This window comes from Pristiophorus japonicus, unplaced genomic scaffold, assembly GCF_044704955.1.
Source record: "Pristiophorus japonicus isolate sPriJap1 unplaced genomic scaffold, sPriJap1.hap1 HAP1_SCAFFOLD_1206, whole genome shotgun sequence".
NCBI lineage: Eukaryota > Metazoa > Chordata > Chondrichthyes > Pristiophoridae > Pristiophorus > Pristiophorus japonicus.
Window position 1 is genome coordinate 39,659 of NW_027250870.1, and position 25,865 is coordinate 65,523.

Below are 25,865 nucleotides of genomic sequence, written 5' to 3' on the forward strand. Positions count from 1 at the left end.
GTGATCACCGGGGGAGAGAGAGCGATCCCAGTGTGATCACCGGGAGAGAGAGAGCGATCCCAGTGTGATCACCGGGGGAGAGAGAGCGATCCCAGTGTGATCACCGGGGGAGAGAGAGCGAGCCCAGTGTGATCACCGGGGGAGAGAGAGCGAGCCCAGTGTGATCACCGGGGGAGAGAGAGCGAGCCCAGTGTGATCACCGGGGGAGAGAGAGCGAGCCCAGTGTGATCACCGGGAGAGAGAGCGCGAGCCCAGTGTGATCACCGGGGGAGAGAGAGCGAGCCCAGTGTGATCACCGGGGGAGAGAGAGCGAGCCCAGTGTGATCACCGGGGGAGAGAGAGCGAGCCCAGTGTGATCACCGGGGGAGAGATAGCGAGCCCAGTGTGATCACCGGGGGAGAGAGAGCGAGCCCAGTGTGATCACCGGGAGAGAGAGAGCGAGCCCAGTGTGATCACCGGGGGAGAGAGAGCGAGCCCAGTGTGATCACCGGGGGAGAGAGAGCGAGCCCAGTGTGATCACCGGGGGAGAGAGAGCGAGCCCAGTGTGATCACCGGGGGAGAGAGAGCGAGCCCAGTGTGATCACCGGGGGAGAGAGAGCGAGCCCAGTGTGATCACCGGGGGAGAGAGAGCGAGCCCAGTGCGATCACCGGGGGAGAGAGAGCGAGCCCAGTGCGATCACCGGGAGAGAGAGAGCGAGCCCAGTGCGATCACCGGGGGAGAGAGAGCGAGCCCAGTGCGATCACCGGGGGAGAGAGCGAGCCCATTGCGATCACCGGAGGGAGAAAGTGAGCCCAGTGTGATCACCGGCGGAGAGAGAGCGAGCCCAGTGTGATCACCGGGGGAGAGAGAGCGAGCCCAGTGTGATCACCGGGGGGAGAGAGCGAGCCCAGTGTGATCACCGGGGGAGAGAGAGCGAGCCCAGTGTGATCACCGGGGGAGAGAGAGAGCGAGCCCAGTGTGATCACCGGGGGAGAGAGAGCGAGCCCAGTGTGATCACCGGGGGAGAGAGAGCGAGCCCAGTGTGATCACCGGGGGAGAGAGAGCGAGCCCAGTGTGATCACCGGGGGCGAGAGAGCGAGCCCAGTGTGATCACCGGGGGAGAGAGAGCGAGCCCAGTGTGATCACCGGGGGAGAGAGAGCGAGCCCAGTGTGATCACCGGGGGAGAGAGAGCGAGCCCAGTGTGATCACCGGGGGAGAGAGAGCGAGCCCAGTGTGATCACCGGGGGAGAGAGAGCGAGCCCAGTGTGATCACCGGGGGAGAGAGAGCGAGCCCAGTGTGATCACCGGGGGAGAGAGAGCGAGCCCAGTGTGATCACCGGGGGAGAGAGAGCGAGCCCAGTGTGATCACCGGGGGAGAGAGAGCGAGCCCAGTGTGATCACCGGGGGAGAGAGAGCGAGCCCAGTGTGATCACCGGGGGAGAGAGAGCGAGCCCAGTGTGATCACCGGGGGAGAGAGAGCGAGCCCAGTGTGATCACCGGGGGAGAGAGAGCGAGCCCAGTGTGATCACCGGGGGAGAGAGAGCGAGCCCAGTGTGATCACCGGGGGAGAGAGAGCGAGCCCAGTGTGATCACCGGGGCAGAGAGAGCGAGCCCAGTGAGATCACCGGGGGAGAGAGAGCGAGCCCAGTGTGATCACCGGGGGAGAGAGAGCGAGCCCAGTGCGATTACCGGGGGAGAGAGCGAGCCCAGTGCGATCACCGGGGGGGAGAGAGCGAGCCCAGTGCGATCACCGGGGGGGAGAGAGCGAGCCCAGTGCGATCACCGGGGGAGAGAGCGAGCCCATTGTGATCACCGGAGGGAGAAAGTGAGCCCAGTGTGATCACCGGGGGAGAGAGAGCGAGCCCAGTGTGATCACCGGGGGAGAGAGAGCGAGCCCAGTGTCATCACCGGGGGAGAGAGAGCGAGCCCAGTGTGATCACCGGGGGGAGAGAGCGAGCCCAGTGTGATCACCGGGGGAGAGAGAGCGAGCCCAGTGCGATCACCGGGGGAGAGAGAGCGAGCCCAGTGCGATCACCGGGGGAGAGAGAGCGAGCCCAGTGCGATCACCGGGGGAGAGAGAGCGAGCCCAGTGTGATCACCGGGGGAGAGAGAGCGAGCCCAGTGTGATCACCGGGGGAGAGAGAGCGAGCCCAGTGTGATCACCGGGGGAGAGAGAGCGAGCCCAGTGTGATCACCGGGGGAGAGAGAGCGAGCCCAGTGTGATCACCGGTGGAGAGAGAGCGAGCCCAGTGTGATCAGCGGGGGAGAGAGCGAGCCCAGTGTGATCACCGGGGGAGAGAGGGAGAGAGAGAGAGCGAGCCCAGTGTGATCACCGGGGGAGAGAGAGAGAGAGCGAGCGAGCCCAGTGTGATCACCGGGGGAGAGAGAGAGAGAGAGAGAGAGAGAGCGAGCCCAGTGTGATCACCGGGGGAGAGAGAGAGAGAGAGAGAGAGAGAGCGAGCCCAGTGTGATCACCGGGGGAGAGAGAGAGAGAGCGAGCCCAGTGTGATCACCGGGGGAGAGAGAGCGAGCCCAGTGTGATCACCGTGGGGAGAGAGAGCGAGCCCAGTGTGATCACCGGGGGCGAGAGAGCGAGCCCAGTGTGATCACCGGGGGCGAGAGAGCGAGCCCAGTGTGATCACCGGGGGCGAGAGAGCGAGCCCAGTGTGATCACCGGGGGCGAGAGAGCGAGCCCAGTGTGATCACCGGGGGCGAGAGAGCGAGCCCAGTGTGATCACCGGGGGCGAGAGAGCGAGCCCAGTGTGATCACCGGGGGAGAGAGAGCGAGCCCAGTGTGATCACCGGGGGAGAGAGAGCGAGCCCAGTGTGATCACCGGGGGAGAGAGAGCGAGCCCAGTGCGATCACCGGGGGAGAAAGAGAGAGCCCAGTGTGATCACCGGGGGAGAGAGAGCGAGCCCAGTGTGATCACCGGGGGAGAGAGAGCGAGCCCAGTGTGATCACCGGGGGAGAGAGAGCGAGCCCAGTGTGATCACCGGGGGAGAGAGAGCGAGCCCAGTGTGATCACCGGGGGAGAGAGCGATTCCAGCGCCATCTGAGTGCTTGTTGCTTTAATGCAGGTTCCACAACCCGTCGAAGGAGCCGGGGCTGGGTTATGACATCATCCTTCCTGTGGACGACGACACACAGCTCTCCGTGGCTGAGTATCGCAATAAACTTTACGAGGTGACGGATCCCAGCCTTCCCTGATCTCACCTTTAATCTGTGTCCTCTGGTTACTGACCATCCTGCCACTGCAAATCCTTTCCCCCTATTTACTCTTTCAAAAACCTTTCATGTTTTTCAACACCTCGATTAAATCTCTCCTTAACCTTCTCTGCTCTACATCATAAGAACATAAGAATTAGGAACAGGAGTAGGCCATCTCGCCCCTCGAGCCTGCTCCGTCATTCAACAAGATCATGGCTGATCTGGCCGTGGACTCAGCTCCACTTACCCGCCCGCTCCCCGTAACCCTTAATTCCCTTATTGGTTAAAAATCTATCTATCTGTGACTTGAATACATTCAATGAGCTAGTCTCAACTGCTTCCTTGGGCAGAGAATTCCACAGATTCACAACCCTCTGGGAGAAGAAATTCCTTCTCAACTCGGTTTTAAATTGGCTCCCCCGTATTTTGAGGCTGTGCCCCCTAGTTCTAGTCTCCCCGACCAGTGGAAACAACCTCTCTGCCTCTATCTTGTCTATCCCTTTCATTATTTTAAATGTTTCGATAAGATCACCCCTCATCCTTCTGAACTCCAACGAGTAAAGACCCAGTCTACTCAATCTATCATCATAAGGTAACCCCCTCATCTCCGGAATCAGCCTAGTGAATCGTCTCTGTACCCCCTCCAAAGCCAGTATATCCTTCTTTAAGTAAGGTGACCAAAACTGCACGCAGTACTCCAGGTGCGGCCTCACCAATACCCTGTACAGTTGCAGCAGGACCTCCCTGCTTTTGTACTCCATCCCTCTCGCAATGAAGGCCAACATTCCATTCGCCTTCCTGATTACCAGCTGCACCTGCAAACTAACTTTTTGGGATTCATGCACAAGGACCCCCAGGTCCCTCTGCACCGCAGCATGTTGTAATTTCTCCCCGTTCAATTAATATTCCCTTTTACTGTTTTTTCCCCAAGGTAGATGACCTCACACTTTCTGACATTGTATTCCATCTGCCAAACCTTAGCCCATTCGCTTAACCTATCTAAATCTCTTTGCAGCCTCTCTGTGTCCTCTACACAACCCGCTTTCCCACTAATCTTTGTGTCATCTGCAAATTTTGTTACACGACACTCTGTCCCCTCTTCCAGGTCATCTATGTATATTGTAAACAGTTGTGGTCCCAGCACCGATCCCTGTGGCACACCACTAACCACCGATTTCCAACCCGAAAAGGACCCATTTATCCCGACTCTCTGCTTTCTGTTAGCCAGCCAATTCTCTATCCATGCTAATACATTTCCTCTGACTCCGCGTACCTCTATCTTCTGCAGTAACCTTTTGTGTGGCACCTTATCGAATGCCTTTTGGAAATCTAAATACACCACATCCATCGGTACACCTCTATCCACCATGCTCGGTATATCCTCAAAGAATTCCAGTAAATTAGTTAAACATGATTTCCCCTTCATGAATCCATGTTGCGTCTGCTTGATTGCACTATTCCTATCTAGATGTCCCGCTATTTCTTCCTTAATGATAGTTTCAAGCATTTTCCCCACTACAGATGTTAAACTAACCGGCCTATAGTTACCTGCCTTTTGTCTGCCCCCTTTTTTAAACAGAGGCGTTACATTAGCTGCTTTCCAATCCGCTGGTACCTCCCCAGAGTCCAGAGAATTTTGGTAGATTATAACGAATGCATCTGCTATAACTTCCGCCATCTCTTTTAATACCCTGGGATGCATTTCATCAGGACCAGGGGACTTGTCTACCTTGAGTCCCATTAGCCTGTCCAGCACTACCCCCCCTACTAATAGTGATTGTCTCAAGGTCCTCCCTTCCCACATTCCTATGACCAGCAATTTCTGGCATGGTTTTTGTGTCTTCCACTGTGAAGACCGAAGCAAAATAATTGTTTACGGTCTCAGCCATTTCCACATTTCCCATTATTAAATCCCCCTTCTCATCTTCTAAGGGACCAACATTTACTTTAGTCACTCTTTTCCGTTTTATATATCTGTAAAAGCTTTTACTATCTGTAAATTGTTTACTATATTTCCGAGTCTCGTGTCATCTGCAGACTTTGAAATGATGGAAAACATGGAAACATAGAAAATAGGTGCAGGAGTAGGCCATTCGACCCTTCGAGCCTGCACCACCATTCAATAAGATCATGGCTGATCATTCCCTCAGTACCCCTTTCCTGCTTTCTCTCCATACCCCTTGATCCCTTTAGCCGTAAGGGCCAGATCTAACTCCCTCTTGAATATATCTAACGAACTGGCCTCAACAACTTTCTGTGGTGGAGAATTCCACAGGTTAACAACTCTCTGAGTGAAGAAGTTTCTCCTCATCTCAGTCCTAAATGGCCTACCCCTTATCCTTAGACTGTGTACCCTGGTTCTGGACTTCCCCAACATAGGGAACATTCTTCCTGCATCTAATCTGTCTAAACCTGTCAGAATTTTATATATTTCGATGACTTCCCCTCTCATTCATCGAAATTCCAGTGGATATAAGCACAGTTGATCCAGTCTGTCTTCATATATCAGTCCTGCCATTCTGGGAATCAGTCTGGTGAACCTTCGCTGCACTCCCTCAATAGCAAGAACGTCCTTCCTCAGATTAGGAGACCAGAACTGTACACAATATTCCAGGTGAGACCTCACCAAGGCCCTGTACAAGACCTCCCTGCTCCTATACTCAAATCCCCTAGCTATGAAGGCCAACATACCATTTGCCTTCTTCACCACCTGCTGTACCTGCATGCCAACTTTCAATGACTGATGAACCATGACACCCAGGTCTCGTTGCACCTATCCTTTTCCTAATCTGTCACCATTCAGATAATATTCTGCCTTCCTATTTTTGCCACCAAAGTGGATAACCTCACATTTATCCACATTATACTGCATCTGCCATGCATTTGCCCACTCACCTAACCTGTCCAAGTCACCCTGCAGCCTCTTAGCGTCCCCCTCACAGCTCACACCGCCACCCAGCTTAGTGTCATCTGCAAACTTGGAGATATTGCATTCAATTACTTCATCTAAATCATTAATGTATATTGTAAAGAGCTGGGGTCCCAGCACTGAACCTTGCGGCACCCCACTAGTCACTGCCTGTCATTCTGAAAAGGACCCGTTTATCCCGACTCTCTGCTTCCTGTCTGCCAACCAGTTCTCTATCCACGTCAATACATTACTCCCAATACCATGTGCTTTGATTTTGCACACTAATCTCTTGTGTGGGACCTTGTCAAAAGCATTTTGAAAGTCCAAATACACCACATCCACTTGTTCTCCCTTGTCCACTCTGCTAGTTACATCCTCAAAAAATTCCAGGAGATTCATCAAACATTTCCCTTTCATGAATCCATGCTGACTTGGATCGATCCTGTCACTGCTTTCCAAATGTGCTGCTATTTCATAATGATTGATTCCAACATTTTCCCCACTACTGATATCAGGCTAACCGGTCTATAATTACCTGTTTTCTCTCTTCCTCCTTTTTTTAAAAGTGACATTACATTAGCTACCCTCCAGTCCATGGGAACTGATCCAGAGTCTAGAGAATGTAGGAAAATGATCACCAATGCACCCACTATTTCTAGGCCAACTTTCTTAAGTACTCTGGGATGCAGACTATCAGGCCCCGGGGATTTATTGGCCTTCAATCCCTTCAATTTCCCTAACACAATTTCCTTACTAATATGGATTTCCTTCAGTTCCTCCCTCTCGCTAGACCCTTGGTCCCCTAGTATTTCCTGAAGGTTATTTGTGTCTTCCTTAGTGAGTGTCATCTGCAGACTTTGAAATGATGGGAAAGCAGGAAAAAAGGGTAAAATAATAAATTTGAAGGCATTTTGTCTAAATGCACGTAGCATTTGTAACAAAATAGATGAGTTGACGGCACAAATAGATATAAATGGGTATGATCTGATAGCCATTACAGAGACATGGTTGCAAGGTGACCAGGTCTGGGAACTAAATGTTCAGGGGTATTTGACAATCCAGAAGGACAGACAGAAAGGAAAAGGAGGTGGGGTAGCTCTGTTGCTAAAGGATGGAATCACTGCAATAGTGAGAAATGATACTGGCTCAAATGATCAGGATGTTGAAACAGTTTGGGTGGAGACAAGGAACAATAAGGGGAAAAAACCACTGGTGGGTGTCGTCTATAGCCCCCCTAACACTAGCTACACTGTTGGTCGGAGTATAACCCAAGAAATAGTGGGGGCTTGTAAAAAAGGAACAGCAATAATCATGGGTGATTTCAACCTCCATATTGATTGGACAAATCAAATTGGTCAGGGTAGCCTTGAGGAAGAGTTCATTGAGTGCATAAGGGACAGGTTCCTTGAGCAGAATGTAACTAGAGGGCAGGCTATCTTGGATCTGGTCCTGTATAATGAGACAGGATTAATAAACAATCTCCTAGTAAAGGATTCCCTCGGAATGAGTGATCCATAGCATGATTGAATTTCAAATTCAGATGGAGGATGAGAAAGTTGACCTCAAACCAGCGTACTAAGTTTAAATAAAGGAGACTATGAAGGTATAAGGGCAGAGTTGGGTAAAGTGGACTGGGAATAGATTGAAGTGTAGGACGGTTGATGAACAGTGGTGTACATTTAAGGAGGTATTTCACAACTCTCAAGAAAAATATATTCCAGTGAGGAAAGGGTGTAAAAGAAAAGATAGCCATTTGTGGCTAACTAAAGAAATAAAGGATGGTATCCAATTAAAAACAAGGGCATACAAAGTGGCCAAAACTACTGGGAGGACAGAAGATTGGGAAGCTTTTAAAAGCCAGCAAAGAACGACTAAAAAAATGATTAAGAAAGGGAAGATAGACTATGAAAGATAACGAGCATGAAATATAAAAACAGATAGCAAGAGTTTCTATAGGTGTATATAATAAGGAAAAGAGTGGCTAAAGTAAATGTTGGCCCCCTAGAGGACGAGACCGGGGAATTAGTGATGGGGAACATGGAGACAGCAGAAACTCTGAACAAATATTTAGTATCAGTCTTTACGGTGGAGGACACGATATCCCAACAGTGGGTAGTCTAGGGGGCTATAGTGGGGAGGAACTTAACAATCACTAAGGAGATGGTACTCAGTAAGATAATGGGACTAAAGGCAGATAAATCCCCTAGACCTGATGGCTTGCATCCTAGGGTCTTAAGAGAAATAGCGGCAGGGATTGTGGATGCATTGGTTGTAATTTACCAACATTTCCTGGATTCTGGGGAGGTCCCAGCAGATTGGAAAACCGCAAATGTAACACCCCTATTTAAAAAAGGAAGCAGACAAAAAGCAGGAAACTATAGACCAGTTAGCCTAACATCTGTGGTTGGGAAAATGTTGGAATCCATTATTAAAGAAGCAGTAGCAGGACATTTGGAAAAGCATAATTCGGTCAGGCAGAGTCAGCATGGATTTATGAAAGGGAAATCATGTTTGATAAATTTGCTGGAATTTTTTGAGGATGTAACGAACAGGGTGGATAAAGGGGAACCAGTGGATGTGGTGTATTTGGACTTCCAGAAGGCATTTGACAAGGTGCCACATAAAAGGTTACTGCACAAGATAAAAGTTCACAGCGTTAGGGATAATATATTAGCATGGATAGAGGATTGGCTAACTAACAGAAAATAGAGTCGGGATAAATGGTTCATTCTTGGCAATCAGTAACTAGTGGGGTGCCGCAGGGATCAGTGCTGGGGCCCAACTATTTACAATCTATATTAACGACTTGGAAGAAGGGACCGAGTGTAATGTAGCCAAGTTTGCTGATGATACAAAGATGGGAGGAAAAAGAATGTGTGAGGAGGACACAAAAAATCTGCAAAAGGACATAGACAGGCTAAGTGAGTGGGCAAAAATTTGGCAGATGGAGTTATTATGTTAGGTCATGCACTTTGGCAGAAAAAAATCAAAGAGTAAATTATTATTTAAATGGAGAAAAATTGCAAAGTGCTGCAGTACAGCGGGACCTGGGGTTACTTGTGCATGGAACACAAAAGGATAGTAGGCAGGTACAGCAAGTGATCAGGAAGGCCAATGGTATCTTGGCCTTTATTGCAAAGGGGATGGAGTATAAAAGCAGGGAAGTCTTGCTACAGTTATACAGGGTATTGGTGAGGCCACACCTGGAATACTGCGTGCATATGCATATTTACGAAAGAATATACTTGCTTTGGAGGCAGTTCAGAGAAGGTTCACTCGGTTGATTCAGGGGATGAGGGGGTTGACTTATGAGGAAAGGTTGAGTAGGTTGGGCCGATACACATTGGAATTCAGAAGAATGAGAGGTGATCTTATCGAAACGTATAAGATTATGAGGGGACTTGACAAGGTGGATGCAGAGAGGATGTTTCCACTGGTGGGGGAGACTAGAACTAGGGGGCATGATCTTAGAATAAGGGGCCGCCCATTTAAAACTGAGATGAGGAGAAATTTCTTCTCTCAGAGGGTTGTAAATCTGTGGAATTCGCTGCCTCAGAGAGCTGTGGAAGCTGGGACATTGAATAAATTTCGGACAGAGATAGACAGTTTCTTAACCGATGAGGGGTTATGGGGAGCGGGCAGGGAAATGGAGTTGAGTCCATGATCAGATCAGCCATGATCGTATTGAATGGCGGAGCAGGCTCGAGGGACCGTATGGCCGACTCCTGCTCCTATTTCTTATATTCTTATGCCCTGTGTACCCAAGTTCAGGTCATTAATATTATATGATACAGAGCAGTGATCACAACCCCGACCCTGGGGAACAGCACAGTATACTTCCCTCCCATGTGAAAAACAGCTGCACACCACTACTCTCTGCTTCCTGTCTCATAGTATAACTTGTATCCATGCTGCCACTGCCCCTTTAATCCCTCATGCTTTAATTTTGCTCACAGGTTTATTACGTGGTACTGTATGTGGCCAGAGTCCCCGCAATTTCCACCCTTCCCTCAGTAACCTGGGATGCCTCCCATCCGGACCGCGAGACTTCTTTCAGTGCTGCCAAGCTTATAAATACTTCCTCTTTCCCTATTTTGATCCTGTCCAATATCACTGCGGCCTCCTCCATTACCGTGACATTGGCAGCATCTTCTTGCAGGGTGGGGGGGGCAGTGGTGGGGGGCAGTGGTGGGGGGGGCTGGGGGGGGGGGGGCAGTGGGGGGGGCGGTGGTGGTGGGGGCAGTGGTGGGGGGCAGTTGGGGGGGCAGTGGTGGTGGGGGCAGTGGTGGTGGGGGCAGTGGTGGGGGGGGCTGGGGGGGGGGGCGGTGGGGGGGGCGGTGGTGGTGGGGGCAGTGGTGGGGGCAGTTGGGGGGGCAGTGGTGGTGGGGGCAGTGGTGGTGGGGGCAGTGGTGGTGGCAGTGGGTGGTGGGGGGGCAGTGTGGTGGTGGGGGCAGTGGTTGGGGGGGTAGTGGTGGTGGGGGCAGTGGTGGGGGGGGCAGTGGTGGTGGGGGCAGTGGTGGGGGCAGTGGTGGGGGGCAGTTGGGGGGGGCAGTGGTGGTGGGGGCAGTGGTGGTGGGGGCAGTGGTGGTGGGGGCAGTGGTGGTGGGGGCAGTGGTGGTGGGGGCAGTGGTGGGGGCAGTGGTGGTGGGGGCAGTGGTGGTGGGGGGCAGTGGTGGTGGGGGCAGTGGTGGTGGGGGCAGTGGTGGTGGGGGCAGTGGTGGGGGGCAGTGGTGGTGGGGGCAGTGGTGGGGGGGGCAGTGGTGGTGGGGGCAGTGGTGGTGGGGGCAGTGGTGGTGGGGGCAGTGGTGGGGGGGGCAGTGGTGGTGGGGGCAGTGGTGGTGGGGGGCAGTGGTGGTGGGGGCAGTGGTGGGGGGCAGTGGTGGTGGGGGCAGTGGTGGTGGGGGCAGTGGTGGGGGCAGTGGTGGTGGGGGCAGTGGTGGGGGCAGTGGTGGTGGGGGCAGTGGTGGTGGGGGCAGTGGTGGTGGGGGCAGTGGTGGTGGGGGCAGTGGTGGTGGGGGCAGTGGTGGTGGGGGCAGTGGTGGTGGGGGCAGTGGTGGTGGGGGCAGTGGTGGTGGGGGCAGTGGTGGTGGGGGCAGTGGTGGGGGGCAGTGGTGGGGGCAGTGGTGGTGGGGGCAGTGGTGGTGGGGGCAGTGGTGGTGGGGGCAGTGGTGGGGGCAGTGGTGGTGGGGGCAGTGGTGGTGGGGGCAGTGGTGGGGGCAGTGGTGGTGGGGGCAGTGGTGGGGGCAGTGGTGGTGGTGGGGGCAGTGGTGGGGGGCAGTGGTGGGGGCAGTGGTGGTGGGGGCAGTGGTGGTGGGGGCAGTGGTGGGGGGCAGTGGTGGGGGCAGTGGTGGTGGGGGCAGTGGTGGTGGGGGCAGTGGTGGGGGCAGTGGTGGTGGGGGCAGTGGTGGGGGCAGTGGTGGTGGGGGGGCAGTGGGGGGGGCAGTGGGGGGGGCGGGTGGTGGGGGAGGGGCGGTGTGGGGGGGGCGGTGGGGGGGGGGCAGTGGTGGTGGGGGGCAGTGGGGGGCAGTGGGTACATTGTACTGATGATAACGGTGAGGTTTTTTACTCTTGTTCAGATGATTCTGGAGAGGAAGCTGAATGTTCGCCTCCAGAGACGTTTGCTGAGGGGACCGGACCCGGTGAAGCCGTCGGCGGACCCGGTGAAGCCGTCGGCGGACCCGGTGAAGCCGTCGGCGGACCCGGTGAAGCCGTCGGCGGACCCGGTGAAGCCGTCGGCGGACCCGGTGAAGCCGTCGGCGGACCCGGTGAAACCATCGCGAGACTCTGAGCTGGAAGAACGGACAGCAGAGGGAGCTGCTCGGCCTGTTCCACACGGGGAAAGGGTGCTCGGTCCTCCCACTGCGAATCTCAGCTCGTACAACCCAATAACTCACAGCACCTTAACGTACGGAGCCTCCCAGAGTGAGTACAAGGGGCCCACGGCTTGCTCCAGGCCTCAGCTCTTACTCTTACGGGTCTCAGTTTATCACATTCTGCTGTTCACCGACACATCAATTCTCCAACGTCGACTGGGAGAGAGACACAGCAAAGAGCGATGATGGGCATTCCTGAAAGGTGTGGGGAGGCGTTATTTAATCAGTATGTTTCCATCTGCACGAGGCAGGGAGCAGTGCTGGATGTCGATGAGGGGAATGAAGAGGGGCAGGTGCAACCTGTTTCAGTGGGAGGGCATTTGGGGAACAGTAAGGAGAATATCAATGGGTTTAGAATTGTTATAGACAAGGGTCAACAATTGGAGAAATACTCCACTGGAGAAGGGCACATGATTGTGAGTTGAACAGGGTCTGTGGATTGCAGTGAGAGACTGGGAAGTAAAATAGTACATGAGTAATGGGAAGCCTTGAAAGAGATGGTGTGGGTACAGACTGGACACATTCCCACAAGAGATTGTGTAGATTGCGCCTATATTCTGCAGTTTAGAAAAATGAGAGGTGATCTGATTGAAACATACACGGTTCTGAGAAATTCTTCCTAATCTCAGTTTTAAATGGGCGGTCCCTTATTCTGAGACTATGTCCCCTAGTTTTAGTTTCCCCTATGAGTGGAAATATCCTCTCTGCATCCACCTTGTCGAGCCCCCTCATTACCTTTATAGGTTTCGATAATACCACCACTCATTCTTCTGAACTCCAATGTGTATAGGCCCAACCTACTCCACCTATCTTCGTAAGTCAACCCCCTCATCTCCGGAATCAACCTCGTGAACCTTCTCTGAACAGCCTCCAATGCAAGTATATCCTTCCTTAAATACGGAGACCAAAACTGCACGCAATACTCCAGGTGTGGCCTCACCAATACCCTGTACAGTTGTAGCAAGACTTCTCTGCCTTTACACTCTATCGCCCTTACAATCCTGATCACTTGCTGTACCTGCATCCTAACTCCCTTTCATAAAACCATGCTGAGTCGGCTTGGCTGTATCATGCTTTACCAAATGTCCCACTACTGCTTCCTTAATAATGGACTCCAGCATTTCCCCAACCACAGATGCTGGGCGAACTGGTCTATAGTTTCCTGCTTTTTGTCTGCCTCCTTTTTTAAATAGGGGCGTTACATTTGCGGTTTTCCAATCCGCTGGGACCGCCCCAGAATCCAGGGAATTTTGGTAAATTACAACCAATGCATCCACTATCTCTGCCGCTACTTCTGGAAGTAAGCCATCGGGTCCAGGGGATTTGTCTGCCTTTAGTCCCATTATTTCACCGAGCACTACTTCATTGGTGATAGTGATGGTATTAAGTTCCTCCTTCCCTATAGCCCCATAATTATCCACTGAAGACCGATACAAAATATTTGTTCAACGTCTCTGCCATTTCGCTGTTCCCCATTATTAATTCCCCAGTCTCATCCTCCAGCAGACCAACATTTACTTTAGCCACTCTTTTCCTTTTTATGTACCTAGTTGTAAGGGTTAACTTCAAACCACCACTCGGAGTCCATTAGCCTTAAAGTAAATGCAGTTTTATTAATTAATACAAGCTGGCAAGGGAGCTATTCCGTACGGAACGCTCAGCGAAATGACTGGAGGCATTGTCCGTTATACAATTTCAGATTAAGTCATTACGTAATTATGCAAGTTACAATTAATACATGATAATTGATTAATACATGATTGATTAGTACAGCGCTTCCTCCAATCTGGCTTATACATGCCTTAAATGGTAATTCCGCATATGGTTACGGTTGTTTATTTCTATCCTATCCTTATCTTGTTATTCAGTTCAGTTTCTATGTTATCTTTCTCTTGCCTCCCAAGGGCTTTGGTCTGCGAACTGGAAAGTTTTGCTTTCTTGTGGAATGTTCCCACAGTCTGAAGGTTCCACTTTAAAATATGTTCGCTCAGTTTTAAAATGGCCGAATGCTTTACTATTTTAAAGATTTGTAATTTCCCTCTTCAGTACCTGTCGAAACTCTTGCTATCTTTTAAAAAAAAAAAAAAATTTCATGCTAGTTTACTTTCATAAGCTATCTTCCCTCTGTTTTTCATTTTTTTTTGTCGTTCTTTGCTGGGTTTTAAAAGTTTCCCAATTCTCTGGCCTCACACTAGTCTTGGCCACATTGTATGCCCTTGTTTTCAATTTGATACCCTCCCTTATTTCCTTAGTTAGCCACGGATGGTGATCCCTTCTCTTACTGTCTTTCCTTCTCATTGGGAAATATTTTTATTGCGAGTTATGAAATATCTCCTTAACTGTCTGTCACTGCTCATCAACCATCCCATACTTTAGACTATTTTCCCAGTCCACTTTAGCCAACTCTGCCCTCATACCTTGTAGTCTCCTTTATTTAAGCTTAGAACACTGGTTTGAGAACCAACTTTCTCATCCTCCAACTGAATGTGAAATTCAACCTGTTATGGTCACTCATTCCGAGAGGATCCTCTACTACAAGATCATTTATTAATCCTGCCTCATTACACAGTCCCAGATCTAAGATAGCCTGCTCCCTTGTAGGTTCAGCAATGTACTGTTCAAGGAAACTATCCCGGATACACTCTCTGAACTCTTCCTCAAGGCTACACTGGCCAATTTGCTTTGTCCAATCAATATGAATATAAAAATCGCCCATAGAAAATAGGTGCAGGAGTAGGCCATTCGGCCCTTCGAGCCTGCACCGCCATTCAATAAAATCATGGCTGATCATTCCCTCAGTACCCCTTTCCTGCTTTCTCTCCATACCCTTTGATTCCTTTAGCCGTAAGGGCCATATCCAACTCCCTCTTGAATATATCCAATGAACTGGCATCAACAACTCTCTGTGGTAGGGAATTCCACAGGTTAACAACTCTGAGTGAAGAAGTTTCTCCTCATCTCAGTCCTAAATGGCCTACCCCTTATCCTTAGACTATGTCCCTGGTTCTGGACTTCCCCAACATCGGGAACATTCTTCCTGCATCTAACCTGTCCAGTCTCGTTAGAATCTTATGTTTCTATGAGATCCCCTCTCATCCTTCTAAACTCCAGAGAATACAGGCCCAGTCGATCCAGTCTCTCCTCATATGTCAGTCCTGCCATCCCGGGAATCAGTCTGGTGAACCTTCGCTGCACTCCCTCAATAGCAAGAACGTCCTTCCTCAGATTAGGAGACCAAAACTGAACACAATATTCCAGGTGAGGCCTCACCAAGGCCCTGTACAACTGCAGTAAGACCTCCCTGCTCCTATACTCAAATCCTCTAGCTATGAAGGCCAACATACCATTTGCCTTCTTCACCGCCTGCTGTACCTGCATGTCAACTTTCAATGACTGATGTACCATGACACCCAGGTCTCGTTGCACCTCCCCTTTTCCTAATCTGCCGCCATTCAGGTAATATTCTGCCTTCATGTTTTTGCCACCAAAGTGGATAACCTCACATTTATCCACATTATACTGCGTTTGCCCACTCACCTAACCTGTCCAAGTCACCCTGCAGCCTTTTAGCGTCCTCCTCACAGCTCACACCGCCACCCAGCTTAGTGTCATCTGCAAACTTGGAGTTATTACACTCAATTCCTTCATCCAAATCATGAATGTGTAATGTAAAGAGCTGGGGACCCAGCACTGAGCCCTGTGGCACCCCACTAGTCACTGCCTACCATTCTGAAAAGGACCCGTTTTTCCCGACTCTCTGCTTCCTACCTGCCAACCAGTTCCCTATCCACGTCAGTACATTACCCCCAATAACATGTGCTTTAATTTTGCACACCAATCTCTTGTGTAGGACCTTGTCAAAAGCCTTTTGAAAGTCCAAATACACCACATCCACTGGTTTTCCCTTGTCCACCCTGCCAGTTACTTCCTCAAAAAAATTCTAGAAGATTTGTCAAGCATGATTTCCCTTTCATAAATCCATGCTGACTTGGACCGATCCTGTCACTGCTTTCCAAATGCACTGCTATTTCATCCTTAATAATTGATTCCAACATTTTCCCCACTACTGATGTCAGGCTAATTACCCATTTTCTCTCTTCCATCCTTTCTTAAAAAGTGGTTTTACATTCGCTACCCTCCAGTACATAGGAACCGATCCAGAGTCGATAAACTGTTGGAAAATGATCACCAATGCATCCACTATGTCTAGGGCCACTTCCTTAAGTACTCTGGGATGCAGACTATCAGGCCCATGATTATTGCCGTTCCTTTATTACAAGCCTGCATTATTTCTTAATTTATACTCCGTCCAAACGTGTAGCTACTGTTAGGGCGCCTATAGACTACACCCTCCAACGACTTTTTCCTCTTATTATTCCTTATCTCCACCCAAGCTGATTCAACATCGTGATCTTCTGAGCCAATATCGTTTCTCAGTAACACACTGATCCCATCCTTGATTTACAGTGCTACCCTACCTCCTTTTCCTTTCTGTTTGTCTTCCCGAATTGTCAAATACCACTGAATATTCAGTTCCCAGGCTTGGTCGCCTTGCAACCACGTCTCTGTAATGGCGATCAGATCATACCCATTTGTGCCGTGAACTCATCTATTTTGTTATAAATGCTTCGTGCATTCAGATAAAGAGCTTTTAAATTTGTTTTTTTCCCATTTTTTCCTGCTGTGACCACAATTTCTGATTCACGGTTATGTTTATACATTCAGTCCCTTCCTGGCACGCTCTGGTTTTCATTCCCTCCAGTGCTACCCTGCTCTCTTGCCACCGCCTTATTCTGTGACTTTTCACATTTCTGCTCACCTGAACCCTCGCGCCTCACAATTCAGTTTAAAGCCCTCTCTACAGCCTGAGTTATTTGATTTGCCAGGACCCCAGTCCCAGTGTGGTCGCTCACTCCCCCTCTCTACCTTCCCCCTCGGCCGCCCAACCCCCCCGTACGCCCTTGCTCTCTGTCTCTCTCACTTTCTCTTTCTCTCTACAGATGATGTGGTCGGGAGGAGAGAGACCCTCACTCCCGCTGTGTCCCATCACTACCGGGTATTCCCAGCAAACCGAGCGGGTGATGCTCACGGACCAATGGATCACTGCAGTACACAGCAGCAGGGTGGTGAGGCAAGGCACACTGCAACTGTGAGTCCCCTGTGTCTCCAACTCCCTCCCTCACATTCCCTTCCCCACCACTGCAACCCGCACTCTCCCCCCGGTCCTTCCTCCGGCTCCTTCTCCTCCTCTCCCCGCCCCTCCTCTCCTCTTCCCCCCCCCCCAGCCCCTCCTCTCCTCTTCCCCCCCCCAGCCCCTCCTCTCCTCTCCCCCCCCCCAGCCCCTCCTCTCCTCTCCCCGCCCCTCCTCTCCTCTCCCCGCCCCTCCTCTCCTCTCCCCCCCGCCCCTCCTCTCCTCTCCCCGCCCCGCCCCTCCTCTCCTCTCCTCTCCTCTCCCCCCCCGCCCCTCCTCTCCTCTCCTCTCCCCCCCGCCCCTCCTCTCCTCTCCCCGCCCCGCCCCTCCTCTCCTCTCCTCTCCTCTCCCCCCCCGCCCCTCCTCTCCTCTCCTCTCCCCGCCCCTCCTCTCCTCTCCTCTCCCCCCCGCCCCTCCTCTCCGCCCCTCCGCCCCTCCTCTCCGCCCCTCCTCTCCTCTCTTCCCCCCCCGCCCCTCCTCTCCTCTCTTCCCCCCCGCCCCTCCTCTCCTCTCTTCCCCCCCCGCCCCTCCTCTCCTCTCTTCCCCCCCCGCCCCTCCTCTCCTCTCCTCTCCTCTCCCCCCCCGCCCCTCCTCTCCTCTCCCCCCCGCCCCTCCTCTCCTCTCCCCCCGCCCCTCCTCTCCTCTCCCCCCCCGCCCCTCCTCTCCTCTCCCCCCCCGCCCCTCCTCTCCTCTCCCCCCCCGCCCCTCCTCTCCTCTCCCCCCCCGCCCCTCCTCTCCTCTCCCCCCTCCCCTCCTCTCCTCTCCCCCCCTCCCCTCCTCTCCTCTCCCCCCCTCTTCTCCTCTCCCCCCCCGCCCCTCCTCTCCTCTCCTCCCTCCCCCCCCCCGCCCCTCCTCTCCTCTCCCCCCCCCCCGCCCCTCCTCTCCCCCCCCCGCCCCTCCTCTCCCCCCCCGCCCCTCCTCTCCCCCCCGCCCCTCCTCTCCCCCCCCGCCCCTCCTCTCCCCCCCCCGCCCCTCCTCTCCCCCCCCCCGCCCCTCCTCTCCCCCCCCCGCCCCTCCTCTCCCCCCCCGCCCCTCCTCTCCCCCCCCCGCCCCTCCTCTCCCCCCCCCCGCCCCTCCTCTCCCCCCGCTCCTCTCCCCCCCCCGCCCCTCCTCTCCTCTCCCCCCCCCCCCCCGCCCCTCCTCTCCTCTCCCCCCCCCCCCCGCCCCTCCTCTCCTCTCCCCCCCCCCCCCCGCCCCTCCTCTCCTCTCCCCCCCCCCCCCGCCCCTCCTCTCCTCTCCCCCCCCCCCCGCCCCTCCTCTCTCCTCTCCCCCCCGCCCCTCCTCTCCTCTCCCCCCCCGCCCCTCCTCTCCTCTTCCCCCCCCGCCCCTCCTCTCCTCTTCCCCCCCCGCCCCTCCTCTCCTCTCCCCTCCCCCCCCCCCCTCCTCTCCTCTCCCCCCCCTCCTCTCCTCTCCCCCCCCCGCCCCTCCTCTCCCCCCCCCCGCCCCTCCTCTCCTCTCCCCCCCCGCCCCTCCTCTCCTCTCCCCCCCCGCCCCTCCTCTCCTCTCCCCCCCCGCCCCTCCTCTCCTCTCCCCCCCCGCCCCTCCTCTCCTCTTCCCCCCCCGCCCCTCCTCTCCTCTCCCCCCCCCGCCCCTCCTCTCCTCTCCCCCCCCGCCCCTCCTCTCCTCTCCCCCCCCCCCCCCCCGCCCCTCCTCTCCTCTTCCCCCCCCCCGGCCCTCCTCTCCCCCCCGCCCCTCCCCTCCTCTTCCCCCCCCGCCCCTCCTCTCCTCTCCCCCCCCGCCCCTCCTCTCCTCTCCACCCCCGCCCCTCCTCTCCTCTCCCCCCCCGCCCCTCCTCTCCCCCCCCGCCCCTCCTCTCCTCTCCACCCCCGCCCCTCCTCTCCTCTCCCCCTCTCCCCCCCCGCCCCTCCTCTCCTCTCCCCCTCTCCCCCCCCGCCCCTCCTCTCCCCCCCCGCCCCTCCTCTCCTCTCCATCCCCGCCCCTCCTCTCCTCTCCATCCCCGCCCCTCCTCTCCTCTCCATCCCCGCCCCTCCTCTCCTCTCCCCCCCCGCCCCTCCTCTCCTCTCCCCCCCCGCCCCTCCTCTCCTCTCCCCCCCCGCCCCTCCTCTCCTCTCCCCCCCGCCCCTCCTCTCCTCTCCCCCCCCCGCCCCTCCTCTCCTCTCCCCCCCCCGCCCCTCCTCTCCTCTCCCCCCCCCGCCCCTCCTCTCCTCTCTCCCCCCCGCCCCTCCTCTCCTCTCCCCCCCCGCCCCTCCTCTCCTCTCCCCCCCCGCCCCTCCTCTCCTCTCCCCCCCCGCCCCTCCTCTCCTCTCCCCCCCCGCCCCTCCTCTCCTCTCCCCCCCCGCCCCTCCTCTCCTCTCCCCCCCCGCCCCTCCTCTCCTCTCCCCCCCCGCCCCTCCTCTCCTCTCCCCCCCCGCCCCTCCTCTCCTCTCCCCCCCCGCCCCTCCTCTCCTCTCCCCCCCCGCCCCTCCTCTCCTCTCCCCCCCCGCCCATCCTCTCCTCTCCCCCCCCGCCCATCCTCTCCTCTCCACCCCCGCCCCTCCTCTCCTCTCCCCCCCCGCCCCTCCTCTCCTCTCCCCCTCTCCACCCCCGCCCCTCCTCTCCTCTCCCCCCCCGCCCCTCCTCTCCTCTCCCCCCCCGCCCCTCCTCTCCTCTCCCCCTCTCCCCCCCCGCCCCTCCTCTCCTCTCCCCCTCTCCACCCCCGCCCCTCCTCTCCTCTCCACCCCCGCCCCTCCTCTCCTCTCCACCCCCGCCCCTCCTCTCCTCTCCCCCCCCGCCCCTCCTCTCCTCTCCCCGCCCCTCTCCTCCTCTACCCCCCCGCCCCTCCTCTTCTCCCCCCAGCCCCCCCCACTCTCTCTCGCTTTCTCTTGCCTTTTCTCGCCTTCTCTCTCTCTGTGCGCACACTGCATTCTGTTCTCAGTATAATGAGCAGAGTTGGAGTTCAGGCACCAACACTCTATTCTTTTTCCGCCCTGCCAGGGTCTCCTAAACCCAGAGTCACACGGCACCAAGCCGGCTCCAATCGGCTGGGCCCGTCCTGTGTCCCACCATCATCGGGCTTCCGTCAACAACATCCTGACTAGGAAGGAAATTCGACATCGAGGAATGGGAATAGCCATATCCTGCGCTCCACTGGTGAGTGTCACAGGACAGGAGGGCCGTCGGGTACGGGACAGCCCTGTGTCAATCCCAAACTAATCCCACTGCCCCACTCTCTTCCCATCAAACTGTATCAATCCCAAACTAATCCCACTGCCCCGCTCTCTCCCCATCAAACTATATCAATCCCAAACTAATCCCACTGCCCCGCTCTCTCCCCATAGCCCTGTATCAATCCCAAACTAATCCCACTGCCCCGCTCTCTCCCCATCAAACTGTATCAATCCCAAACTAATCCCACTGCCCCGCTCTCTCCCCACTGCCCTGTATCAATCCCAAACTAATCCCACTGCCCCAATCTCTCCCCATAGTCCTGTATCAATCCCAAACTAATCCCACTGCCCCAATCTCTCCCCATAGTCCTGTATCAATCCCAAACTAATCCCACTGCCCCAATCTCTCCCCATAGTCCTGTATCAATCCCCAAACTAATCCCACTGCCCCGCTCTCCCCCCCATAGTCCTGTATCAATCCCCAAACTAATCCCACTGCCCCGCTCTCCCCCCCCATAGCCCTGTATCAATCCCCAAACTAATCCCACTGCCCCGCTCTCTCCCCATAGCCCTGTATCAAACCTCAAACTAATCCCACTGCCCCGCTCTCTCCCCATAGCCCTGTATCAATCCCAAACTAATCCCACTGCCCCAATCTCTCCCCATAGTCCTGTATCAATCCCAAACTAATCCCACTGCCCCAATCTCTCCCCATAGTCCTGTATCAATCCCAAACTAATCCCACTGCCCCAATCTCTCCCCATAGTCCTGTATCAATCCCAAACTAATCCCACTGCCCCAATCTCTCCCCATAGTCCTGTATCAATCCCCAAACTAATCCCACTGCCCCGCTCTCCCCCCCATAGTCCTGTATCAATCCCCAAACTAATCCCACTGCCCCGCTCTCCCCCCCATAGCCCTGTATCAATCCCCAAACTAATCCCACTGCCCCGCTCTCTCCCCATAGCCCTGTATCAAACCTCAAACTAATCCCACTGCCCCGCTCTCTCCCCGTGGCTCTGTATCAATCCCACTGCCCCACTCTCCCCATAGTATCTACACTGCCCTTACTGTGTGAATTGAATGTTGTTTCTATAATGGGGCCCAACCCTGCCACCAGCCTCTACCTGTGATTAATCTTTGCCCCAATCTTTGAAATGCATTCAGAGAACAGGGTTGGAGTCCTTCCTTGGGATTATTTGATGCTGAAAGTTTAGCTTGTTGAGCTGTTTCAAGTTACCCAGCCCAAAATATATTAATAGTTAGACAAAGCAAACCATTGATTCTCTCAACGGACCTCAAGAAAGGGCTGAGCGCACTGGATACAGCAAAGGCGAAAGGCCTTGACAACATCTCGGCTGTCGTGCTGAAGACTTGTGCTCCAGAACTAGCCGCACCTCTAGCCAAGCTGTTATCTATCTGACAATGTGGAAAACTGCCCGGGTATGTCCTGTCCACAAAAAGCAGGACAAATATATCGGCCGTTCCTTCATCGTCGCTGGGTCACAATCCTGGAACTCCCTCCCTAACAGCACTGTGGGAGCACCTTCACCACACGGACTGCAGCAGTTCAAGAAGGCGGCTCACCACCACCTTCTCAAGGGGCAATTAGGGATGGGCAATAAATGCCGGCCTTGCCAGCGACGCCCACATACCGAATATGAAACACAAATGTGAGCAGGAAGGCTGTAGGTCATCGAATCAATGAACTAATGTGTTGCTGGAGTTACCGAGAATGAATTCAGACATAAATGAGTTAACTTCACTCCATCAGTATGTCTATGATAGGATGGTTAATGCTAGCACCTATTTACTTGGGTAGATATGAACTCTTTCAATGGTTGCAGGCTGAAATGTAGTTTAATATATTAGAGTAACTCGGTGCTAGCTAGGCTCTACTGAATACAGAATGGAATTACACGCAGTGTCCAAGATTGTGTCAGTGTCTAAAATCTTCATTTAGAAAGACACGGATTAATTAGGGACAGTCAGCACGGATTTGTTAAGAGAAGGTCGTGTTTGACGAAACTGATTGAATTTTTCTAGGAGGTAACCAGGAGGGTCGATGAGGGCAGAGTATACGATGTAGTGTATATGGACTTTAGCAAAGCTGTTGATAAGGTCCCACATGGCAGACTGGTCATAAAAGTAAAAACCCATGGGATCCAGGGCAAAGTGGCAAGTTGAATCCAAAACGGGCTCAGAGACAAAAAGCAAAGGGTAATGGTTGATGGGTGTTTCTGTGACTGGAAGACTGTACCAGTGGGGTTCTGCAGGGCTCAGTACTGGGTCCCTTGCTTTTTGTGGTATATATCAATGATTTCGTCTTGAATGTATCCGCGCCAACAGTGCCTCCCCGGCATATTTTAGCGCCTCAGCAAGGAATCCATCCGCACCCGTAGCCTTGTTGTTCTTCAGCTGTTTTGTGGCTTTGCCGACCTCGTGCAACGTTGGAGTTTCACTGAGTTGGTGACGGGTCGCATGCTGCGGGATGGAGTCGAGAACACTCGAGTCAAAGGCAGAGTCTCGATTGAGGAGATCTTCAAAGTGCTCCTTCCATCGGGCCCTGACAGCCTCGGTGTCCTTGATGAGTGTTTCCCCATTCTTGGCCAGGAGTGGGGTGAGGCCTTGGGAGTTTGGACCGTAGGTGGCCTTGACTGCAGTGAAGAATCCTCGCATATCGTGGCAGTCGACCAGTTGTTGTATCTCCTGTGCTTTCTCCATCCATCACCTGCTCTTTAGGTCCTGGGGTTTTGTTGGACCTGAGCCTTGAGCCGTCTGTAATGTTGTTTTGCAGCTTCTGAGTTGGGCTGTTGCTTGAGGCTCAGAAATGCTTTGTGCTTGCGATCTATTAGTTCTTTGATCTCCTGATCATTTTCATCAAACCAGTCCTGATGTTTTCTGGTCGAGTGACCAAGTGTCTCTTCACAGGCACTGGTTATAGAGGCCTGGAGGGCAGACCAAGCGCTGTGGGCATTTAGCACAGATACATGACCTCATCTCTCTCATCTAGAGGGAGGAGAGCATGCCGGGAGATCTCAGAGATGCAGTGATTGTGACCATCTTTAAAAAGGGGACAAGTCTGACTGCGGTAATTACAGGAGAATCTCCCTGCTATCAGCCACTGGGAAAGTTGTCGCTAGAGTTCTCCTCAACCGTCTTCTCCCTGTGGCCGAGGAGCTCCTCCCGGAGTCACAGTGCGGATTTCGTCCCCTCCGGGACACAACAAACATGATCTTTGCAGCACGACAGCTGCAGGAAAAATGCAGGGAGCAGCACCAGCCCTTATACAGGGTCTTTTTCGATCTTACAAAGGCCTTTGACACTGTCGACCGTGAGGGTCTATGGAGCGTCCTCCTCCGTGTCGGATGCCCCCAAAAGTTCGTCACCATCCTTCGCCTGCTCCGCGACACAATGCAGGCCGTGATCCTTACCAACGGATCCATCACAGACCCAATCCACGTCCAGACCAGGATCAAACAGAGCTGCGTCATCGCCCCAACCCTCTTCTCAATCTTCCCCGCCACCATGCTCTACCTCAGTCAACAAGCTCCCCGCTGGAGTGGAACTAAACTACAGAACCAGTGGGAAGCTGTTTAACCTTCGCCCTCTCCAGGCCAGATCCAAGATCACCCCAACCTCTGTCGTTGAGCTACAGTACACGGACGACGCCTGCATCTGCGCACATACAGAGGCTGAACTCCAGGATATAGTCAATGTATCCACTGAGGCATATGAAAGCATTTTGATCTACTATTGCTTAACATCCGTAAGCCAAAGGTCCTCCAGTAGCCTGTCCTCGCCGCACAGCACTGCCCCCCAGTCATCAAGATCCACGGGCGACCCTGGACAACGTGGTTCATTTCCCATACCTCGGGAGCCTCTTATCAACAAAGGCAGACATTGATGCAGAGATTCAGCATCGCCTCCAGTGCGCCAGCGCAGCCTTCGGCCGTCTGAGGAAAAGAGTGTCTGAAGACCAGGCCCTCAAATCCACCACCAAGCTCATGGTCTATGGGGCTGTAGTAATACCCACCCTCCTGTATGGATCTGAGGCATGGACCATGTATAGAAGGCACCTCAAGTCGCTGGAGATATATCACCAACGATGTCTCCGCAAGATCCTGCAAATCCCCTGGGAGGACAGACGCACCAACATCAGTGTCCTCGACCAGGCCAACATCCCCAGCATTGAAGCACTGACCACACTCGATCAGCTTCGCTGGGCAGGCCACATAGTTCGCATGCCAGATACGAGACTCCCGAAGCAAATGCTTTATGCGGAGCTCCTTCATGGTAAACGAGCCAAAGGAGGACACCGGAAACGTTATAAGGATACCCTCAAAGCCTCCCTGGTAAAGTACGACATCACCACTGACACCTGGGAGACCCTGGCCGCAGACCGCCCGAGGTGGAGAAAGTCCATCCGGGAGGGTGTTGAGTTCTTCGAGTCTCAACGCAAAGAGCGTGAAGAGGTCAAGCGCAGGCAGCGGAAGGAGCGCTCAGCAAACCAGCCCCACCCACCCCTTCCCCCGACCAATGTCTGTCCCACCTGTAACAGGGTCTGTGGCTCTCGTATCGGACTGTTCAGCCATCAAAGAACTCACTTTGGGAATGGAAGCAAGTCTTCCTCGATTTCGAGGGACTGCCTATGATGATGATGATTGAGTCTTGAACGTTGGGGGTATGATTCAGAAGTGTGCAGATTATACTAAAATCGGCTGTGTGGTTGATAATGAAGAAGAAAGCTGTAAACTGCAGGAAGATATCAGTAGAAACATAGAAATTTACAGCGCGTGTTAGATCTCTTAATTTTCAATGAAATGCAAACTCCGGTTGTCGTTTTAACATAACTTTATTCTGGCAGCTGCAACAAGCTTCTGGTTTTAAGCCAGGCCTTTGACCTTCTGAGACTAAATGGCCAAAATGGCTGTTCTTATACTTGGATCAGTTTACAGAAAATAATTCTCCTTCTTTGACCTTATTGGCTCAATTGATATACTGTTACCCTTTAATTGGCTCGATACCAAAGGTCCTAAAATGTCAAGTTGATTGATGACTTAATGCAATGTGGTCTGTGTTTTCTCAAAACTGCAGCCAGGCTGCAGAGCTTGAATTATCTATCAATCCCCCCTTTGATTCTTTCACAAACTGGATCATAAAACATCAGGTATCACTGGTCAAACATTCTACAAAATAATTTCATACATGTTAATAGAGTTTCCTTCTCAAATTTGTTGATGTGTTTCGCCACATGTCCAGACTAGTAGCTTCTACACAAATTTACACCAACCCGAATTCCATCGTGGCCACAATGGAAGTCGGGTTTTAGTAGGTTAATTAACCTTATTCCAATTTAATCCAAATCAATATCTTAATTCAACCAGTAAACAACCTCTCCTGAAGCATAACATACCCCTGTGCCACGTACAGACGGTCTGCTGGGACCTGCAAGGTGTCTCACCTGCGGGACAGCAGCTACAGCCACCTGGTCGCAACAACATTTAATCAACATAAACAAACAATATAAAAGTAAAATAATTACAACAAATAGAATTAAACCTTCCACCAATGAAGTTCCTATTGAACCGAGC

The 25,865-nt window shown here is 53.5% G+C and overlaps 1 protein-coding gene across 1 annotated transcript in view; it reads left to right on the forward strand.

Moving 5' to 3' along the window:
- The window catches only part of mapk15 (mitogen-activated protein kinase 15), a gene marked incomplete at its 5' end in the record, with an annotated part of 79,906 nt that overhangs the window by 37,589 nt on the left and 16,452 nt on the right, over window positions 1-25,865 (forward strand). Inside the window, 4 exons of the mRNA XM_070870227.1 lie at window positions 3,060-3,165; window positions 11,677-12,022; window positions 16,974-17,122; window positions 20,099-20,254. Coding sequence (XP_070726328.1) covers window positions 3,060-3,165; window positions 11,677-12,022; window positions 16,974-17,122; window positions 20,099-20,254 — 757 coding nt within the window. The remainder of the gene's footprint in view (window positions 1-3,059; window positions 3,166-11,676; window positions 12,023-16,973; window positions 17,123-20,098; window positions 20,255-25,865) is intronic.